Genomic DNA, 17,608 nt, shown 5'->3' on the forward strand with positions numbered 1-17,608 from the left:
TCTTAATGTAATGAATGTACTATAATCACCTTTTTCTATAGCTTTTGTGCCCTCTGCTACTTTTAGAATAGAAGCCTAAACAAAACAAAGATAACTTATTTTTCTGCCCACAAATAAAATAGAAAGACAGTCTATATTATCAAAACACCTGGTAATTTATTCCTATTTAATATATAAGATAATTTACAATTTTCAACCATTTCTTTGTTGAGAAAAAAAAAATCATCTCTTCCTTAGAGCCTGGATTGCAAACCAGGTATGCCTCCTTTAACTAGCAGATTGGCCAAATGGTAACAAGAGAATGGACCTGTTCGTGGAATTTTTGACTATTACCAAAAATAAGCAGCTGAGGTTAGGAAAAAAAAATTCCAGCCTCATTGTTTACTCCTCAAAGTTCTTGGAATTCCTCTGCACAGATCTTTACTAGTTCAATAACCTATGCTTTTCCCTTTGTTGCTAATAACCTCAGCTGTATGAATGTTCCATCTGGATTAAGAATTGGCTTTAGTTAGCTCCTTCAATCAGCTACTCTGTGAATATGTAACTCTCAACCACTTTATTCAATTTAGTTAGACAATAGAGAAGTATCTGCTTTCGGGAAGAAAATACAATGGCAAATATAAAACGAACTGAAGCATCTACCAAGTCTCGGACTGTGAGAAGACACCAGATAATCATACAGAATGGACAGCTCAGTTGACAGGTAACTGAATACGATGGCTTTTTTTCAAGTTGAAGAATTAAACTCAGCCTAGATCTAGGGCAAGGGGAAGATGTTACCTTTGGAAATATTGGTGTCTGGTTCCTTCCCGATACTATGACGAGCTCCATCAGCCCAGGACAAAGATCACAGTGGTACAGTCTTCTATTTCATCACCTCTCAATGTGCTCTGGGGGTGGGGGACCGAGGGGAGAAACTGGCAATGATACTATCATTAGGTTTGTCCTCAGGACACTTGGAATGTTGTTAGCCAAGCCTGTGCTCCACAAATATCTGAGTTGTTTAAAGAATTGCTCCAAAGAATGCCTTCACATGTGGGAAATGGACATAGTCCAAACTCAACGCTCAGGATGCCAATTAACCAGAATCAGAAGTTCCAGACAACTTGTCCTGTGTTCTCCCATTCATTACAATGACTTAGGTAGGTAGGTAAAAAGGGAGGGAGGGAGGGAGGGAGGGAGGGAGGGAGGGAGGGAGGGAAGAAGGAAGGAAGGAAGGAAGGAAGGAAGGAAGGAAGGAAGGAAGGAAGGAAGGAAGGAAGGAAGGGGAGAAAGGAAGGAAGGGAGGAATGAAGGGAGGAATGAAGGGAGGAATGAAGGAAAGAAGGAAGTGTGCTGGAAAACACTTCCCAGAAGAGAAAAATATTATGGGCAATATTTTGTCTCTTCTATCTCTTACAAAGTACTCTCAAAAAGCTCCACTCTCTAACACTTACCAAAAAAAAAAAAAAACAACCTTAAAACATCTGTAAAGCACCAAATTGCCAGGAAATACCCGAGGAAAAGTCCCCTGAGAGATCTCAGTAGGCTGCGGTTCCTGCCCACGAGTGTGGTGAGTGAAACTGTGATCCCAGGAGTTAGTCATGCATTACAGACTGCAAGTTTTGTTTTCACTAATTCATCATTAATATCAGTATCATTGTCTTCACTAATCCAAACCCGATTACGAAACATTCTTCTCTGGAATTTCCTAGGAAAAGTGAGCTATACCTTTTACTTTATGACTACGCTCTCTAAATTTAAACAAAAAAAATGGCAACAGACATGTCAAACTCAGAGCATCGCAAACCCTCCGGATGTGTCTAATTAGCATTGAAGCCCAGGCTCAGCCAGAGACTAACATCAGACACCACCTTCTGTCCAACAAGCTGACATTGCCTCCCAGGAACGGCGGGCTAAATTGGGAAGAGGGGAATAAAGGAGATCCACATGTTTTGACTAGAACCCACTCGGGAAGTCTGAATCTTTCTTGTACGAGACTATGAGACTGGGGACTGTATGTCATATGTGCTCCTGTATTTACTGCCTTTAGCTTGTCCCCAAACCCCCTTGTATTTACCTTGAGAAGCTTTCCTGGGGAGCCTGTGAGGTTAAACATCTTACAAATGAGAAACAAAAATCTTCTAAAAAAAATGCATCTCAAAACAGCACAGAAGACCCACATCCCTCTCTCCACTTACCTGGGAAAGCGTGTGGATTGGGCGACCCTCTCTTAAGGCACTTAGAACAGAGAATGTGCACCGTGTAGTGCAGTCCAGGCCATTCTTGAAGTAGGACATTCAGTTCTTCCACCAAGGGGGTTATGGCTTGCCATGCCGTCCATATATTTGGTAATGATGCATGGCTGGCAATGGACAGAGTATCTGGCTGCAGGACCCCCTTGGCGGGTTTGTAGCTCACCACCACAGGAACTTTCCCTCTATATGCAAAGATCTGAAGTTTCCCGTCCGACCTTTGCACCACATGGCTGTTGATCTGGACGCTGTAGCGTGCAAACAACCCAGGTGGGAAGGTAAAGGGAAAACTATATTCAATCTGCAACTGCTCAGCCACAAAAGACTGCCCGGCCAGGTTGGTCCCATTAATCCAGGCCTCTGCATGGGGCACCTCGTTCTGCACATAGCACGGGAACTTGTACCAGGCCGTGGACCCATTCAGAGGCTTGCCCTTGGGTTTATTGAGGCAGTAGCAGAGTCCCATCTTCTCCAGCAGCTCCAGCAGCAGTTGCAAATCCTGCTGGGCCTGGACGTGAGGCTTAAGCAGCAACCGAATGGCATGGGCCGGCAAGAGCCCGTGAAGCAGAAAGCCCTCCACATAATGATGGAGCTGGGTGGCCCGGAGCAGGTCCTGGCTCGGCGGTGGCAGTGCCATTACGAGGGAGCTTTCCCCATCTCCCTCGCCCTCTCCATTGGTCCCTAGGAGCAGCTTATGCAGCAACAAGGAAGGATCCCTCTGGAAAAAGACATTGAGGATGTCAATGAGGCGGGTGAGGTTGTGGAAGACGTGTTCCTTGAGGGCTGGGCTGTCCTCAAAGTAGAGCAGTTTGCCGCTCTCATGCAGGTAGGACAGGGCGCTCTGCAGCCGGTCCTCGGTCAGACCTGCCTGCAGGCCCAGGCGTGCCGAGTCCCACCAGCTCAGCCAAAGCCGCTGTGCCTGAGGGGGCTGGAAATGCAGTTCCTCCAGCACCTGCCAGGACCGAGGCAGGACTCTGTGTAAGTTGGGGAAGATTTCCCGGTGCTCAGCTACCGAGAGCAGTTTGTCCCGAAGGCGCTGTAACTGGCGGGGGTCCCTGCAGCTCACAGGCAACACAGGGGAGAGGATCTGCAGCCGGTGGTTGAGCAGGTACTGAAAGTGGGCCTTGCGCCGCCGAAGGTTCTTGTCTGAAACACCATAGTAAGTGGCATGCGGGCTGGCTGAGCGCAGCTCGAAGTCGCGGGCCAGCGCCTCGTCCACCACCTGGGCCAGACGGCTCAGCCCCTCAGCATCGCGCTTCTCTTGCAGGGCGATCTGGCGGTGGATGTCCAGACACTTTTCTTCCAGCTCCCTCTCCGCACACAGGTCTGCGTGCGTGCCCACAATGCACACCACAGCATGAGGCACACGGGCCCCCACCCGATGCAAGAAGGAGCCCACGGTGGTAGGAAATCGCAGGGGCTCGTAGGTGGCCAAGTTCACCACCAGCACATAAAGGGCCCCTGGGGAGAGGAAGAAGGGCTGGATCACCTCGTAACTTTCATCTCCAGCTAAGTCATACACAATGAACCGCAGGCCCCGGGAAGCATCGGCTGTCCAGCTGGTCACCTCGATGCCCTTGCTCACGGGAGGCGGTGGAGGTGAGTAGCCCTTCTCCTTGTCCCCTCCTTCATTTGCCTCCACTCTGTCCTCAGTGAGGCAGTGTCGGAGCAAGGTCTTCCCTGCAGCCTTATGGCCCATCAGGAGCAGCTTGAGGCGGGGCTGAACTGCCGGCTGGGAATGGGCCAGCTCCTTCTGGTAGGCTGCGATGTAGGGGATCCCCTTCATACAGACCTCGTAGGGGGGCTGGATCAGTGGGTTGTCCTTGATCTTCCACAGGCCCACCCGGGAGAGCTGGCCAAAGTTGTCTGGCAGCACAGCGATCTGGTTGCCCTGCAGCACTAGCTCCTCCAAGCCTGTCAGCTCCACAATGGAGTCCGGCAGGTAGCGGATCCGGTTATTATCCAGCCACAGGGTGAGGAGCCGGCCCAGGCCTGAGATCAGGGATGGCACTGAGGTGAGCTGGTTGCGACTAAGGTAGAGCTCCTCCAGACCAGCCAGGGGCAGCAGCGCGGTAGGGAACTCCTCAAAGAGGTTGGAGGAGAGGTTGAGCATTTTGAGTCTCTGCAAATGGCTGAACTGGGCGGGCAGAGCTTGCAGCCTGTTGTTGTCTAGCATGAGGCTCTCCAGGCTGGCCAGCTCACAGAAGCCCTCAGGCAGGGTGCCAAGCTCGGCCCCACTCAGCCAGAGGATCTTAAGGGCACGCAGGGCACTGATATCCTCAGGTAGGCCTCGGAGCCGGTTACTGGACACGTCCAGCTCCTCCAGGGCAGCCAACTGCAGCAGCTGCCCAGGAAAAGCAGTGAGCTGATTGTGGTCCACATCGAGGGTGCGCAGCCGGCAGAGGCAGGAGAGGGAGTCCGGCAGGTGCGCCAGCCGGTTAAAGCTGACATCCAGCTCCTCCAGGTGGGCTAGAGAGCCCAGCTGGGCGGGCAGGGTGGGCAGCTGGTTGTGACTGAGGTTCAGCTTGCGCAGCTCGTGCAGGGCGCTCACCACCTCCGCGCCCAGGGTAGTCAGTCGGTTGTGGCTCATGTCCAGCTCGGTGAGGTGGTGGCCCAACTCAGCCACCGCCGGGGGCAGCCGGGCAAAGCTGTTCCTCCGCAGGACCAGGACGCGTAAGCTGCCCAGCGCCGACCCCAGCCCCTCGGGCACCTCCTCCAGGCCGTTGTTCCCCAGGTTCAGCACCTCAATGTCCCCGATGTTGGCCGGCAGCACGAGCTGGGGGGCGTCGGGGGAGTCGATCTGGTCGGCCCCGAACCCCGAGCAGCCTCCGGCCGCGCTGAGGGTAAGCTGGCGCAGGTTGCTCCGCAGCTTCCTGGCGCGCAGGGCGGCGTCCCGCCACAGCCTCACTGTCTTCAGGTTCCCACTGTCCTTCCCAGCCATGGCGGGGCCCCGGGCCGACACCCTCGCGCGGGCGCGGGAGCTCACAGCTACATGCCGCGCTGCGCCCGGGCGGGCGCCAGGCTCCCGGTCCCTCTTGCTCCTCTCTCCCCACCAGCCCTCGGAGACCGGCGGCTGTAGGTCCTAGTGCAGCCAGCGGCCGGGCGCCCGCAGCTGGGGGGCGGCGGCGACGCGAGCAGCTCCGGGGGGCGCCGAGCCGGCGGAGCGGGGGGAGGCGGCGGCCGGCGGGGAGTGCCGCTCGCATTCTCCTACCTCCGGGGCCATGGGCGCGCCGCGGAGGATGCCTGCTGCTCCTCCTCCGCTCCGCCCGCCGCGCGGTGCCTCCGTGCCTGCTCCGGCTCCGCTACCGTCGCAGCCGCGGCCCCGCGGCCCGCAGCGCCGTCGCCTCCGCGAGCTCCTGGAGGAGGGCGGCGCTTGGCTCGGCGGCGGGCATGTTGCGAGCACAGGCCCGGGGTGCAGCCGGGAGGAGGGGGCGGCGGCGGCACCTCCTGGTCTCTGCTTCCCGGGGCCCGGGAGAGAGCGCGAGCGCCGCGTCCCCGGCACTGGGAGGGCGCGATCGGGAAGCAGCAGCGCCGCCCGGCGGATCGGCCCCCACGTGACCGGCGGAGGCGCCGCGTGTTCCCGGCACCGCCCCAGGGGCGGGCGCCCCGTGCGGGGAACGGGGCGCCTTGCTGGGTGCGGGCCACTTGGCGGGGGCATGCGGGGAGTGGGTCCTGGCTGCGCACCCGAGGCCTCGGGCCCTCGTGTTTGGATTCGTCTGCTCTGGCTCTTTGTTGCCGCCAAGTCTCCAAGGATTTCTTTTCTCTCCGGGTGCGTAGGCTTCGCTGTCTCCCGTTACTCATTTTTGACCGCCCTCTCCCTTCCACTCACCCTACATCCACACGGTAATGGAACTGGCAGAACTCAGGGGCCTGGGTTTCATTGTTGCACCTAATAACTACACAAAAGGAGAAAAGCAAACAGCCATTCATTCATCTGATATATATTTATTGAGGCCCTATTTTGTGCCAAACCAGCTGAGACAGGTTCTCCGAGCCCCTGGGGCAGGCTTTGAGCAGGCTCTCCGCAGGCCTAATTGGGGGTTGGGTTGCGGGGTGGGGGGACGGTGTGCATGGTGAAGAACAGTGTTTTATCTGGGGGGTCCCATTTATCATTACTACAACCCTGGGAGGTAAGTACCATCTCCCCAAACCACAGGACTTACGTTGTAGGTTCAAGAAAATGTCAGGCAAACTGAACAGCCCAATGCTCACTCCTAAGGTTGATATTTTCCTTTTTGAGGAAGTTTCCTTGTCACATCTATGCTAAGTAAATAATTTCTTCAGAATTTGCCAGAATCTTAAGACTTATTGAGTCTCTGGGTATCACCTCCCATCGCTGCCTCCAGTTTAGTTCATAATGAAGCAAATTCTTTTCGGAGATGCAAAACTGAATTAATTGGTTAAACCCACCACTTAACACTTGTGACTATCCCCCTCGCATGACATTGCTGTCCTTTGAGGACCCATATCCAGGTGAGAGGAGTTATCTGGACACACAGGCAGGCAGGGCAGGGGTCCAATGGAAAACATAGGCAGGTGGAACAGAGGCGGAGGCAGACAGGGCAGTTTGAGCAAGCCTGATCACAGAAACCAACCATGCAGGAATAACAGACTGTTTTTAGACTCAGAGCCAGAGGCATGTGAAACTAGGGAGGGACTGCCACAATGAGGTGAACTGAGCATAGAAACAGGGAAATTTCAGGCCCGTTGCTGGGCAAGAACGGTTGAGGGAATCTATCAGGTGGTGCCACAAGCTTGTAGCACATATAGACTCCTAGATCAATTAGCTTCACTGGCAGCCCATTATTGGGCCCCCTCCTGGTGCCGGCAGTTTGAATCTGCTTGCAACAAGTTTTCCATGCATTTGCTTAAATCTTCCGAGATCTTATTCTTCAGCTTCGGGACATGACAGGGGGACGACTCAGCTTGCCTTTCCAGTTATCACTGGGGCAGTTATTGCAGTTATTTTAGTAGTTATAGTTTGCCTCTTCAAAGAGAGCAGCTAAACATCTCAGCTGGAAATCCGCCCCAGGGATGGTTGTCAAGCCTGGCTCGACATCCTAGGACAGGTGGGTCCCAACTATGGGTACGTTACCAGGGGTAGCTGAGCGGTGTGCACCTGAAGGATTTCCTGGAGAATCAAATTGCTGGAATAATCCGTAGCCTCCCACCCCAAGAAATATTCTAAAATCATCTAGACTGACTTTTTTTTTTTTTTTCCTCATAGAAGAAAACAGGCCCAAGACATGAAGCAACTTCCCAGCCAGGTAAAGGGTAGTCAGGTGTGTCAACTCCCCTTGTGGAATGATTCCCCTGAAGGCGTCACCTTTATGGTCAGACCCCCAACTCTCCATCCTTTGGCTCCTTCTAACTCCAATCTGAACCTCAGCCTGCGGCAGGAGCTGGAGAAGGCATCGGCTTCCTGCCTTAAATGGCTAAATTGAAGTCCTAGAGTGGTTTGGATTCGATCTAAATAACCTGTGCTAAGCTGTTCCCCTTTAGAAGCCATCAGAAAATTACACTTACATTTTAAGTGTCTCTGAAAATTGTGCTCTTGCTCCGTCAGGAGATAATGTGTAATGTGCTTTATCTAATAAAGAGAGCTAGCTAGGCCCAGACAACACCCTGTGTGGGGCCACTCCTGGCCCTCGCTGAAGCTCCAAAGCCTGGTGTGAATGAGGTTGCTCAGCAGCAGTATTCTTTTTGAGCCCCTTGGCCTGCTGTGTGCTGTTGCTATCAAAGTTGTGGGAAGCCTTGTTGTAAAAAGTCTTGTCTGAGAGTTCGTTCTTTGAAAGTTAGATCAGGAGAATGCAATGTGTCCATTGTGGCTCTTAAACCCAGTCAAGAAGGACCCTGCCCTGGGCTCCCGACCTGGTCCTCCTCCTGCCACATCCCACCCCTTGTGGTAAAATTTCCGATGGGCTGAGGGGCAGGATGGGCAAGCCCCGTCAGCCTTCAGGCTTGGTGTGAAGGACACTGAAATCCCTGTGCAAACAGCCGCAAGCCTGCTTGTAGGAGGCGGGGCAGTCTTTCAGAGCCATTCAGGAGGTAAGTGGCCATTGGAGGCCTCTGGGGTGTGGGTGGAGTTGACTGTCCCTCTGTGCCCACAGGCTCCTCATTGTGCTGAATGGAGCCCAGGTTAGGATGAGAGGAGGCATGGGCGGACCACATTTGCTAGCCTGATATAGCACATTTAAACATACGGTATATGGGCCTTCATTTGTAGTCTTGCCCCAGGCCCATGGCTCTGCACATGTCAGGATCTTCCTAAAAGCATAAAATGATCGTCTCAGTTTGGAGAAGAGGCATTCTGATTATTCGACGTTTTCTTGCCTCGGATATCTATCCGATGCCATGGTCCTAATCTATAAACTTTCCCAAATCTTTTCAATATATTTTTTATTTATTTCAGAGAAGAAGGAAGAGGGAGAGAGAGATAGAAATATCAATGATGAGAATCATTGATCAGCTGCCTCTTGCACGCCCCCTACTGAGGATCGAGCCCACCACCCAGGTATGACCAGGAATGGATCAGCAACCTCCTGGTTCATAGGTCTATGCTCAACCACTGAGCAGCCATGCCAGCCAGGCTCCCAAATCTTTTCATTTCTCCTGTTTTTCTTACTCTGAGGCTGTTTTTATTTTAGCCACTGCCCTATGATTGCAGTAATATCCCATGCACATTGGCTTTCTCCCTGAGTGTAGGCCCGCTGTTAGGGCACACGTCTTCTAGGGGAGAACGCGTGAGAAGAGGTTGGGTCTTGAGCTATAGGGGAGGACCCTGTGTATTGTGGGCATTAGTCTTCCATTCAAATACCTGTCGATAACAGTGTGGATGGCCCAGGCAGCCCGGGTACTCTGCTGTCACCCCTTGGTAGACTAGCAACAAGGAAGCTTTCATCCCTCATTTATTTTGTTCTGCCTTCAACATACTTGACTTTCTTCCATCTTGACAGATTTTTTTCTTGACCTTGCTAACCTCCTAGCTACTGTCTCGTTGCCTTACTTCCTTTCTCTGTCAAATATCTTACATAAGTGCTCTGGGGCCAGTCTGATGGTCTCCACTGGTTCCCTTCTTGGACCCAGGAATCTGGCTTCTATCCCCAGTAGCCAGCACATTGCTCTCTAGAACAGTGGTTCTCAACCTTCCTAATGCCATGACCCTTTAATACAGTCCCTTACATGGTGGTGACCCCCAACCATAAAATTATTTTCGTTGCTACTTCATAACTGTAATTTTGCTACTGTTATGAATCGTAATGTAAATATCTGTGTTTTCCGATGGTCTTAGGCTCAACCGCTAGCGGGGTCACCTAAGACCATAGGAAAACACAGATATTTACATTACTATTCATAACAGTAGCAAAATTAGAGTTATGAAGTAGCAACGAAAATAATTTTATGGCTGGGGGTCACCACAACGTGAGGAACTGTATTAAAGGGTCGCGGCATTAGGAAGGTTGAGAACCACTGCTCTAGAAGGTTCACTCACACTTCTTCCTTCCTTGACCTCCCATCATTGAAAATGTTAAGTAACTTCCCTTGGAAACTTTCTCACCTCCTTGATTTTAACCTTTTTTGTTTTGATTTTGTTAGATGGAAGTGTAGGAGATCAAGGGAAAGATAGAAAGAGGATGAGAAAGGCACGTCCCTCTAAAAGGTTTTAGGCCTGTTCCACAGAAGAGGATTAGAAATAAAAATAAAGCCAAATTTGACACAGGGCAGTTAACCACAGGGATCTTCAAGGTCATGTCCTCTAAACTCTTGATATTGGGGATGGCTGAGCTATCTCAGAATAATCAACAGCAATAACAGCTAACGTGCATGAAGGTTTCCTGTGCACTCAGGCTCTGTGCTGTGTGCTTACCGTGCAGTGTTTCTTTTAACCTGCACATCAGCCTTGAATAGCAGGTCCCATTATTATCCCATTTTACAAATGGAGAAAAATGAAGACAGAGCTACTAAGTGGCAGAAGCCAGACTCACAAGGCAGAGTCCAAACCTCCTGTTTTAATCACTGTGCTGTTTCTTGGGGGTGTGGCAGGGGGTGGAGAGGAATGGGTCTAAGTTCATTGTCAGCCAACTGAGTATTTTAAGCTGTAGGGAAGTGGTACCAGCTGAGAGCCGGGAAGACACCCATCTACAGTTAGAGTGAACACTGCTCTTACCATATGTATGAAGAATATTGGGCCACTCAAACATTTAAATAGCCCCAAACACAAGAAATAGGTTTAACATCTGTTATTAAAACAGAATTTCTCGCCCTAACCGGTTTGGCTCAGTGGATAGAGCGTCGGCCTGCGGACTGAAGGGTCCCAGGTTCGATTCCGGTCAAGGGCATGTACCTGGGTTTCGGGCACATCCCCAGTAGGGGGCGTGCAGGAGGCAGCTGATTGATGTCTCTCTCTTATCGATGTTTCTAACTCTCTATCCCTCTCTCTTCCTCTCTGTAAAAAAACAATAAAATATATTTAAAAAAAAACCACAGAATTCCTCTGCCATTTGTTGATAAATTGTTTAATTTGCTTCTTTGTTTGCTTATTTGAAGGAAAAAGGGCTAAAGACAAGTGTCCATAAAAAATATATCCTTCAATTAGAGGACATTTTAGATTCTGTCTTTTAAGAAGATAGAAGAAGAAGAGGAGGAGGAGGGGGAGGAGGAGGAGAAGGAGGAGGAAAGAAAGCTTTCCTCATTCTTCTTTCCCCAAATTTAATAAATCTGCCTTGGACTCACCGTCTGATTTGAACGAGAGCCAGTTCGTATCAGCACTGGCTAAGAAGTCTGAGAGTGGTCACTTAACTACCAACAGGGAGCCTAAAAAATGTGTTCAAGACACTGACTCCCCCTGAGAGCAAAGGCAACGCTGTGCCAATGTCTGTTGTTTTTTCTTTCCCCTGCTCTACAGAAACAGATTTATCTTGGACCGGGCAGCATTAGATTTAACATTGGCTCTCTTTGTGTTTCCAGGTCAAGTGGGAACACATATGCTCCCTACTGAGGAAAATAAACTGCAGTGTATTTTTAGCATCCGTTGGAAGTACTAGCAGCTGAAGCTACGCAGGATCCAGGCCATTCACTGAAGGCCCAAGGATTGGCCGCCATGTCACCTAGAATTCCAGAATGTGCACTGGGGGTCTGTAACATTGTCCCCTTGCCCCCCACCTTACCCTCCACCATTCGTAGCCCCAATCCTGTTTCAAACATTTTTCCCCTGAGAAAGAGAGGGAAAACATTCCAGTGAAAGATCAATGAAAAACATCTGTGACATAGTTATGACACATGACGCTAACTATAGCATGCTTGGCACTCGGAGCCGGAGCAGGTTCAGGAGGGAAGGGGGAGCATAGGGAGCCGAGACGATGCCCTCCCTCCCCTTTGTGCCTTATGCTGGGGATAAGCCATGCACAGGGAGCCACCGTATGTGTCTTCGTGAAAGAGGACAGGTGCCACTCTGGCACACCTGGCCGCTCCATGGCATGGTGAGCTCGCCCAGATGGTCTCACCCTCCACGGGTGGCATGTGCAGTGTGCAAGGGGGCCCTCGTCTGACATTGAAGGTTTGCTCATGAGATTTGGTGACAGTGAGACATATGGTTTAAGACCTTCCTTCTGCCTGCACAGTTTTGAAAAATATTTTCCATTTTTGAAAACCAATTTAGGCAACTGTGTTAACGTAAAAACATTCAAACCTATAAAGAATTTTTGTGAGTTTATTTTAGCTAAACTGTCGACAATTGCCGGGGAGGAGAATATCAATGGACTGGGATAATGCTCCAGAGAATGGCGGCTTTCATCTATTTTTATACATTGCAATCAAAGGAGGGGACGTAGGTGGGTTACATGAAACCCATTTGGTGATAGAATAGAGAAGTGGGAAAAAGCAAACCAGGGAAACCTCTGGGACTGGATAAAGAGTAAAATGATAGACACATAAGTAGGTGTGTGCCGGATGGTTAACAGTCAATACTTAACATACCAACAATAACAATGAAGGAATTTGTGGTATCTGTCCTGGAGCCCAGGGCATTTGGTTGTACCCTGAGGGGTCCGGAAAGAGGGAAGTTTCAAGTTACCCTGACATTTCAATGATACTTTTTGTTATCGTAGCAAAAAGACAGTAAGTGAAAGGAAAGGTTGACCTTGTTAGGGAAGCTGCAGGCCTAGGAGGTAACTACCCACCACAACTGCTTTTAGTTAAAGTTTAATTTCAGACAGTCCTTTGTGGTTACTCTAGGTCAGTGGTCAGCAAACTCATTAGTCAACAGAGCCAAATACCAACACTACAACGATTGAAATTTCCTTGAGAGCCAAATTTTTTAAACTTAAACTTCTTCTAACGCCACTTCTTCAAAATACACTCGCCCAGGCCGTGGTATTTTGTGGAAGAGCCACACTCAAGGGGCCAAAGAGCCGCATGTGGCTCGTGAGCCGCAGTTTGCCGACCACGGCTCTAGGTCTTTGAGTTTGCAAGACTGCCATGCAGGCTTTCCCTGAGCTTGTCAGGTTATAGCCTGTGGCCCCTTTGGTCCACAACTGTTAGCTTTTAAATGAATTACACAGGGATATTGTATCCTTCTTTCAAAATTAAAAACAAAATCTTGAGTCATTTGTAAAATAAAAACGAAGTCTTTGGTGGCGTTCTATAACACATATCATGAAGCACAGCATAAGATAAAAAACGTGATGTCTTCCCAAAGAACTATAATTTTGACTAGTATTGCAGTTATTAAAAGATTGGAAAGTCCAAGTTACCATGGAGGTTATTCACGATATTTATTACTCTTGTACCAAAAAAGAAAACTTTCTGCTTATAATTCTGTAGAATCCTATCTAATAAAGAGGGGATATGCTAATTGACCCTCACACCATTGCAAAGAGGGCGGCGCCCACAGCCAATAAGGATGGAATATGCTAATTGACTGTCACGCCCTCAAAGATGGCGGTGCCCACAGCCACAAGGTGGCAGCGCCCAGTCCCCTCAGCCCTGCCATGTGCCTGCCTCCGGAGTCCCCCAGTCCCCTCAGCGCCCCCAGCTGCCCAGGGCGGCCAGAGGCTCAAGTAACTAGGGCTGGCCAAGGCTTGCGCTGCTGGCAGTGGCAGCAGCAGAGGTGTGATGGGGGCATAGCCTTACCCTGATCGCCAGATCGCCTCCTGCCCCTGAGGGCTCCTGGACTGTGAGAGGGGGCAGGCCAGGCTGAGGGATCCCCCCCCCCCTCCAGTGCATGAATTTTCATGCACTGGGCCTCTAGTAAAACAATAAAACTTGATTCCCTACCTACTCGACATCCTACAAAATAGCGAGATGGCTTGAGATAATAAGGGTTTATGGTGAGCTGTTATGTAAGGATCACAGTAGGTCATAACTTCATTATAAATTCATCTAATGTTTATAGAAGGCCTGTGCAGGGTGCCTGAATACAAGACTACTGGAGAAAGCTTCTATCTCTGTTCTCATCATCAAGGTGTAAAAATAAAGCATTCATCTGATATTAAGGCAGTCTTCAAAAGCTATGGTCCTTTCCTAAGTCTAGTTCAAAATTGTCAGAGCAGGTTGAATAGAAGTCCTGATCAAGTCGCCAGCAACTCCTCAGCTTTGTTCCTTTGTTCCCTAACTACAGTGGCTCTTCAGGTGTAAAAACAATTTGAGGAAGCCCTTCCCTTCCTCTGTAAGGTAACATTGTTCCGAGGGTGTGGTTGTTCTTGAATACACAATTATATTAACACGTACTTTACATTTTCAAAGCTAAGAATATTAAGTTTATATATTAGGAGTTTGGGTTTTGTTCTAAGTACAGAATATTAAATGTATTACTTTCCCTTCCTTTGAGTTTTAAAATACTTTAAAAAAAAATAAAACAAAAGACAAGTTTAACATGATGTACAAATTAAGTGAAAATATTTCCCAAAGTAAACTGGAAAAATTATAGGAGCCTTATACTAGAACTTTAGGTTTGTAGGAGAGAAAAAAATAATTTTCCCTCTACCCTTCTGAATTCTTGGCTAAGACTTCTGTAATGAAAGGCAGATCAACAAGAGAAAAACAAACAGAAGTTTATTAACATGTATAACTCATGTACACGTAGGAGAGACCCAGGGATAAGTGACTAGCTCCCCAGGGTGACTTAGAATTCAGGTGAAATACATCCTACTAGGGCAGCAGAGAGAGATACAGGCCTCTTGTGGGAGAGTAAAGATTCTTTTTTTTTTTTTTTACTATATTTTATTGATATTTTACAGAGAGGAAGGGAGAGGGACAGGGAGCTAGAAACATCGATGAGAGAGAAACATTGATCAGCTGCCTTCTGCACACCCCCTACTGATGATGTGCCCGCAACCAAGGTACATGCCCTGACCGGAATCGAACCCGGGACCCCTTAGTCCGCAGGCCGATGCTCTATCCACTGAGCCAAACCGGTTTCGGCGAGAGTAAAGATTCTTAGGAGAGATGAATGGGCCCTTAGCAGAACAGATGGGCGGTATGATCTTTTGTGGCAGGTGTGTCTGGGTGTGATGTCAATTTCTAGCCCCTTCTCTTGACATGAGTCAGGCCTTCCTAGTTGATGACACTCCTGGGGAGGGATCTGTGACAACCGAGTTCCTTTTGGAAGATCGTTAGGCAGATAAGGGAGCTTAGAGAAAGCCTCTCCTGGCATTTGCTGTTTCTTAAGTGCTTCCAGTTCAGAGAAATCAATATGTCCAAGCAGCAAATTTTGAAGTGACTCGTCCTGAACTCCTACAGTCGTATTCTGGGTGGCATTCAGCTACTCTTCAGGTTCCACGTGACACTGTGCATAATCTCCTACCCCTCCTACTTGTCATTGTTGTGTCAGAGGCTTTGTCTCTGCAAAACAATGGAATTAACTAGGACCAGACTCTCAGGTTTTTTCTTAAATGTCAGTAGTTACTTTCTTGCAGATGATGTTCCTAAAATTGATAGTTTTCATTTATTTTTAAACTAGAGGCCTGGTGCACGAAATTCGTGCAAGGGGTGGGGCAGTATCCCTCAGCCCAACCTGAACCCTCACAATCCGGGACTGCTGGCTCCCAACCGCTTGCCTGCCTGCCAGCCTGAACACCCCCTAACCACTCCCCTGCCAGCCTGATCGACACCTAACTGCTCCCCTGCTGACCTGGTCACCCCTAAGTGCCCTCCCCTGCCAGTCTGATTGCCCCTAACAGCCTCTGCCTTGGCCCCTACCACTGTGGCTTTTTCAGAAGGACGTCCGGATGGATGTCCGAAAGATGTCTGGTTTAATTAGCATATTACCCTTTTATTAGTATAGATTTCCTGGCATGTAACATTACATCTATGCTAGAAGTTATAGGGGATGATTTTTAAAAATACAGTTAATGTGATGCATACTTTTTGTATCTGTGTAAATTCACAGCAGTCCCTTTAGCTGCCCCCTATCTACCGAGAAGGGTTCCCACAGTCATTTGGACAAGGTGACCTCACACTCCTACTCTCAGTTCATTAGCCCCAAGGTAGGCACTTCATTAAAACTGGACCAAAGTTCCTATCTTAGAATTTTAGATTTAGGATTGTAAGGAAAGAAAAATCTCCCTCTAACCTTCTGACTTCTTGGCTAAGACTCCTATAATAAAAAACAGGTTTATAAGAGAATAATAAACAGAAGTTTATTAACATGCATGCCTCAAGTATACATGGAGATAATCAGGGAAAAATGAGTAATTAGAACTCTGGCTTATAGGGCAATTTCAGCTGACACCATAAGGAAGTGTGGGGGAGGCCAGTCTTGGGGAGTGGTGGAGAGTTATGCACATAAATTACTGCCTTTGTTAAGGGTCTAAAGTTGCCTCCAGGGATTACATTTTGTCTTTCCTGGTAGAGAATGAAGTAGGGAGATCTTTGAAAATGTGTGTCTCTTTTTAGGCAAATAAGAGGAAGGCAGGGTGCTTTTCTTATATCTGCTTCTTCTCAATTACCTTCAGGCTCAACATAATCCTATGCGAACATGGCATATTCTGCGGTGGCATGTTCTGCTACCCTTCAGGGCTGAGAGTAGGAAAGTCAGTCTTTCTACGTTAAATTGGAGACCATGAGCAGCTGTAGACTATCACAGGGACTTGGGAGCAGAGGAAATCCAGTCCACCAAGAAAGAAAAAGGCGGATATGACATGATAGCAGATAAGAGTGTGAGAGCATGTTTCTTGGATTTCCAACATCTTGGTTTCTTGTCTAGTATTCTTGAGTCTTAGCTACATTTTCTGCCCCAGAGACTTATAATAAATCCTCTGCTTTTGCCAGAGCACCTTTGAGTTGGTTTCTCTTCTTTGAAACCAAAAGAATCTTAGCATAGACATTATATGGAAGTGAGTTTGCAAGTTACAGATCATCAAAGAAAATGGTTATGTCAAGGCAGATGAGGTGAGAAGTGGGTAGTCCTGGAAACAAAGAACATACATATGTTAGAGTATGTTTTTGCAGCCTTTCAAGGAAATGCAATATGATCAAGAAAGAGAGAAGCTTCAGGCCAAGGTTGCCCAGCCAAAAGCAGACAGAAAAGGAGAGGAAGAATACAATTATGGCCCTGGCCCGGTGGCTCAGCTGGTTGGAACATTGTCCCATACACCAGGTTCCATTCCTGGTCAGGGCACATACCTAAGTTGCTGGTTCAACCCCCAGTGTAGGAGGCAACGTATCAATGTTTCTTTCTCACATTGATGTTTCTTGCTCTCTCTCTAAAATCAATAATAACGTATCTTCAGGTGAGGATTAAAAAAAAAATAGTTATGTTCCAGAAGCCTTTCTTTCTATAGCCAGCCACCTGAGACTGCTCAAAGTTAGTCCAAGAGGCAACTAAAAAGACACAAATAAATACAACCAGATTCTGTATTGTAGCCTTTTTTGAAATGAAAATTGGTGTGTTTATTGAGAAAATGTATCATTTCGGCGATTAGAATGGGAATATCTTGGAGAAACCAGAGGTGCTAAGAACTTCAACTCTAGAACTTCAGCTTTAACACCCCAAACCCTCCATAGGTGTCCCCTCTATTTGTCCCACCAGATAAATGTGATGAGGCCTGCCCCATTCAAGCAGTTCAGCTCAGATCTACGGGAGGCACAAATAACATTTCATGATACATTAAGGGGGGAAAGTGCCATCAGAAGCTAAAGAAAACAATGGCGGAAATATTTCCAATTCCTAAAACATAGGGTTTATACTTAAGTTATATAAGGAATTTTTATAAATCAGCTTGCAAATGATAAGTACCACAATTTTAAAAAAGCATGCATGGAAAACAATTTATAGTAGAAGAAATAGAGATAGATAATAAATATATTAAAAATAGGTCCATTTCAAGAGTAATCAAAGTAATGACCTTAACATAGGATACCATATTTAGCTCATC

The 17,608-nt window shown here is 48.4% G+C and overlaps 1 protein-coding gene across 2 annotated transcripts in view; it reads right to left on the bottom strand.

Moving 5' to 3' along the window:
- MFHAS1 (multifunctional ROCO family signaling regulator 1) overlaps positions 1-5,323 on the bottom strand; it is a 72,944-nt gene extending 67,621 nt beyond the window's left edge. For both annotated transcript variants that reach the window (XR_013960278.1, XM_080662501.1), the window contains exon 1: positions 2,181-5,323. Coding sequence is in view for 1 of the 2 variants with exons in the window: in XM_080662501.1 (XP_080518627.1) it covers positions 2,181-5,175 (2,995 nt within the window). In the remaining variant the exon portion in view is untranslated. The remainder of the gene's footprint in view (positions 1-2,180) is intronic.
- Between the last annotated feature and the right edge of the window lie 12,285 nt (positions 5,324-17,608).

The sequence above is a fragment of the Plecotus auritus genome (assembly GCF_963455305.1).
Source record: "Plecotus auritus genome assembly, chromosome: 3".
NCBI classification, from domain to species: Eukaryota; Metazoa; Chordata; class Mammalia; order Chiroptera; family Vespertilionidae; genus Plecotus; species Plecotus auritus.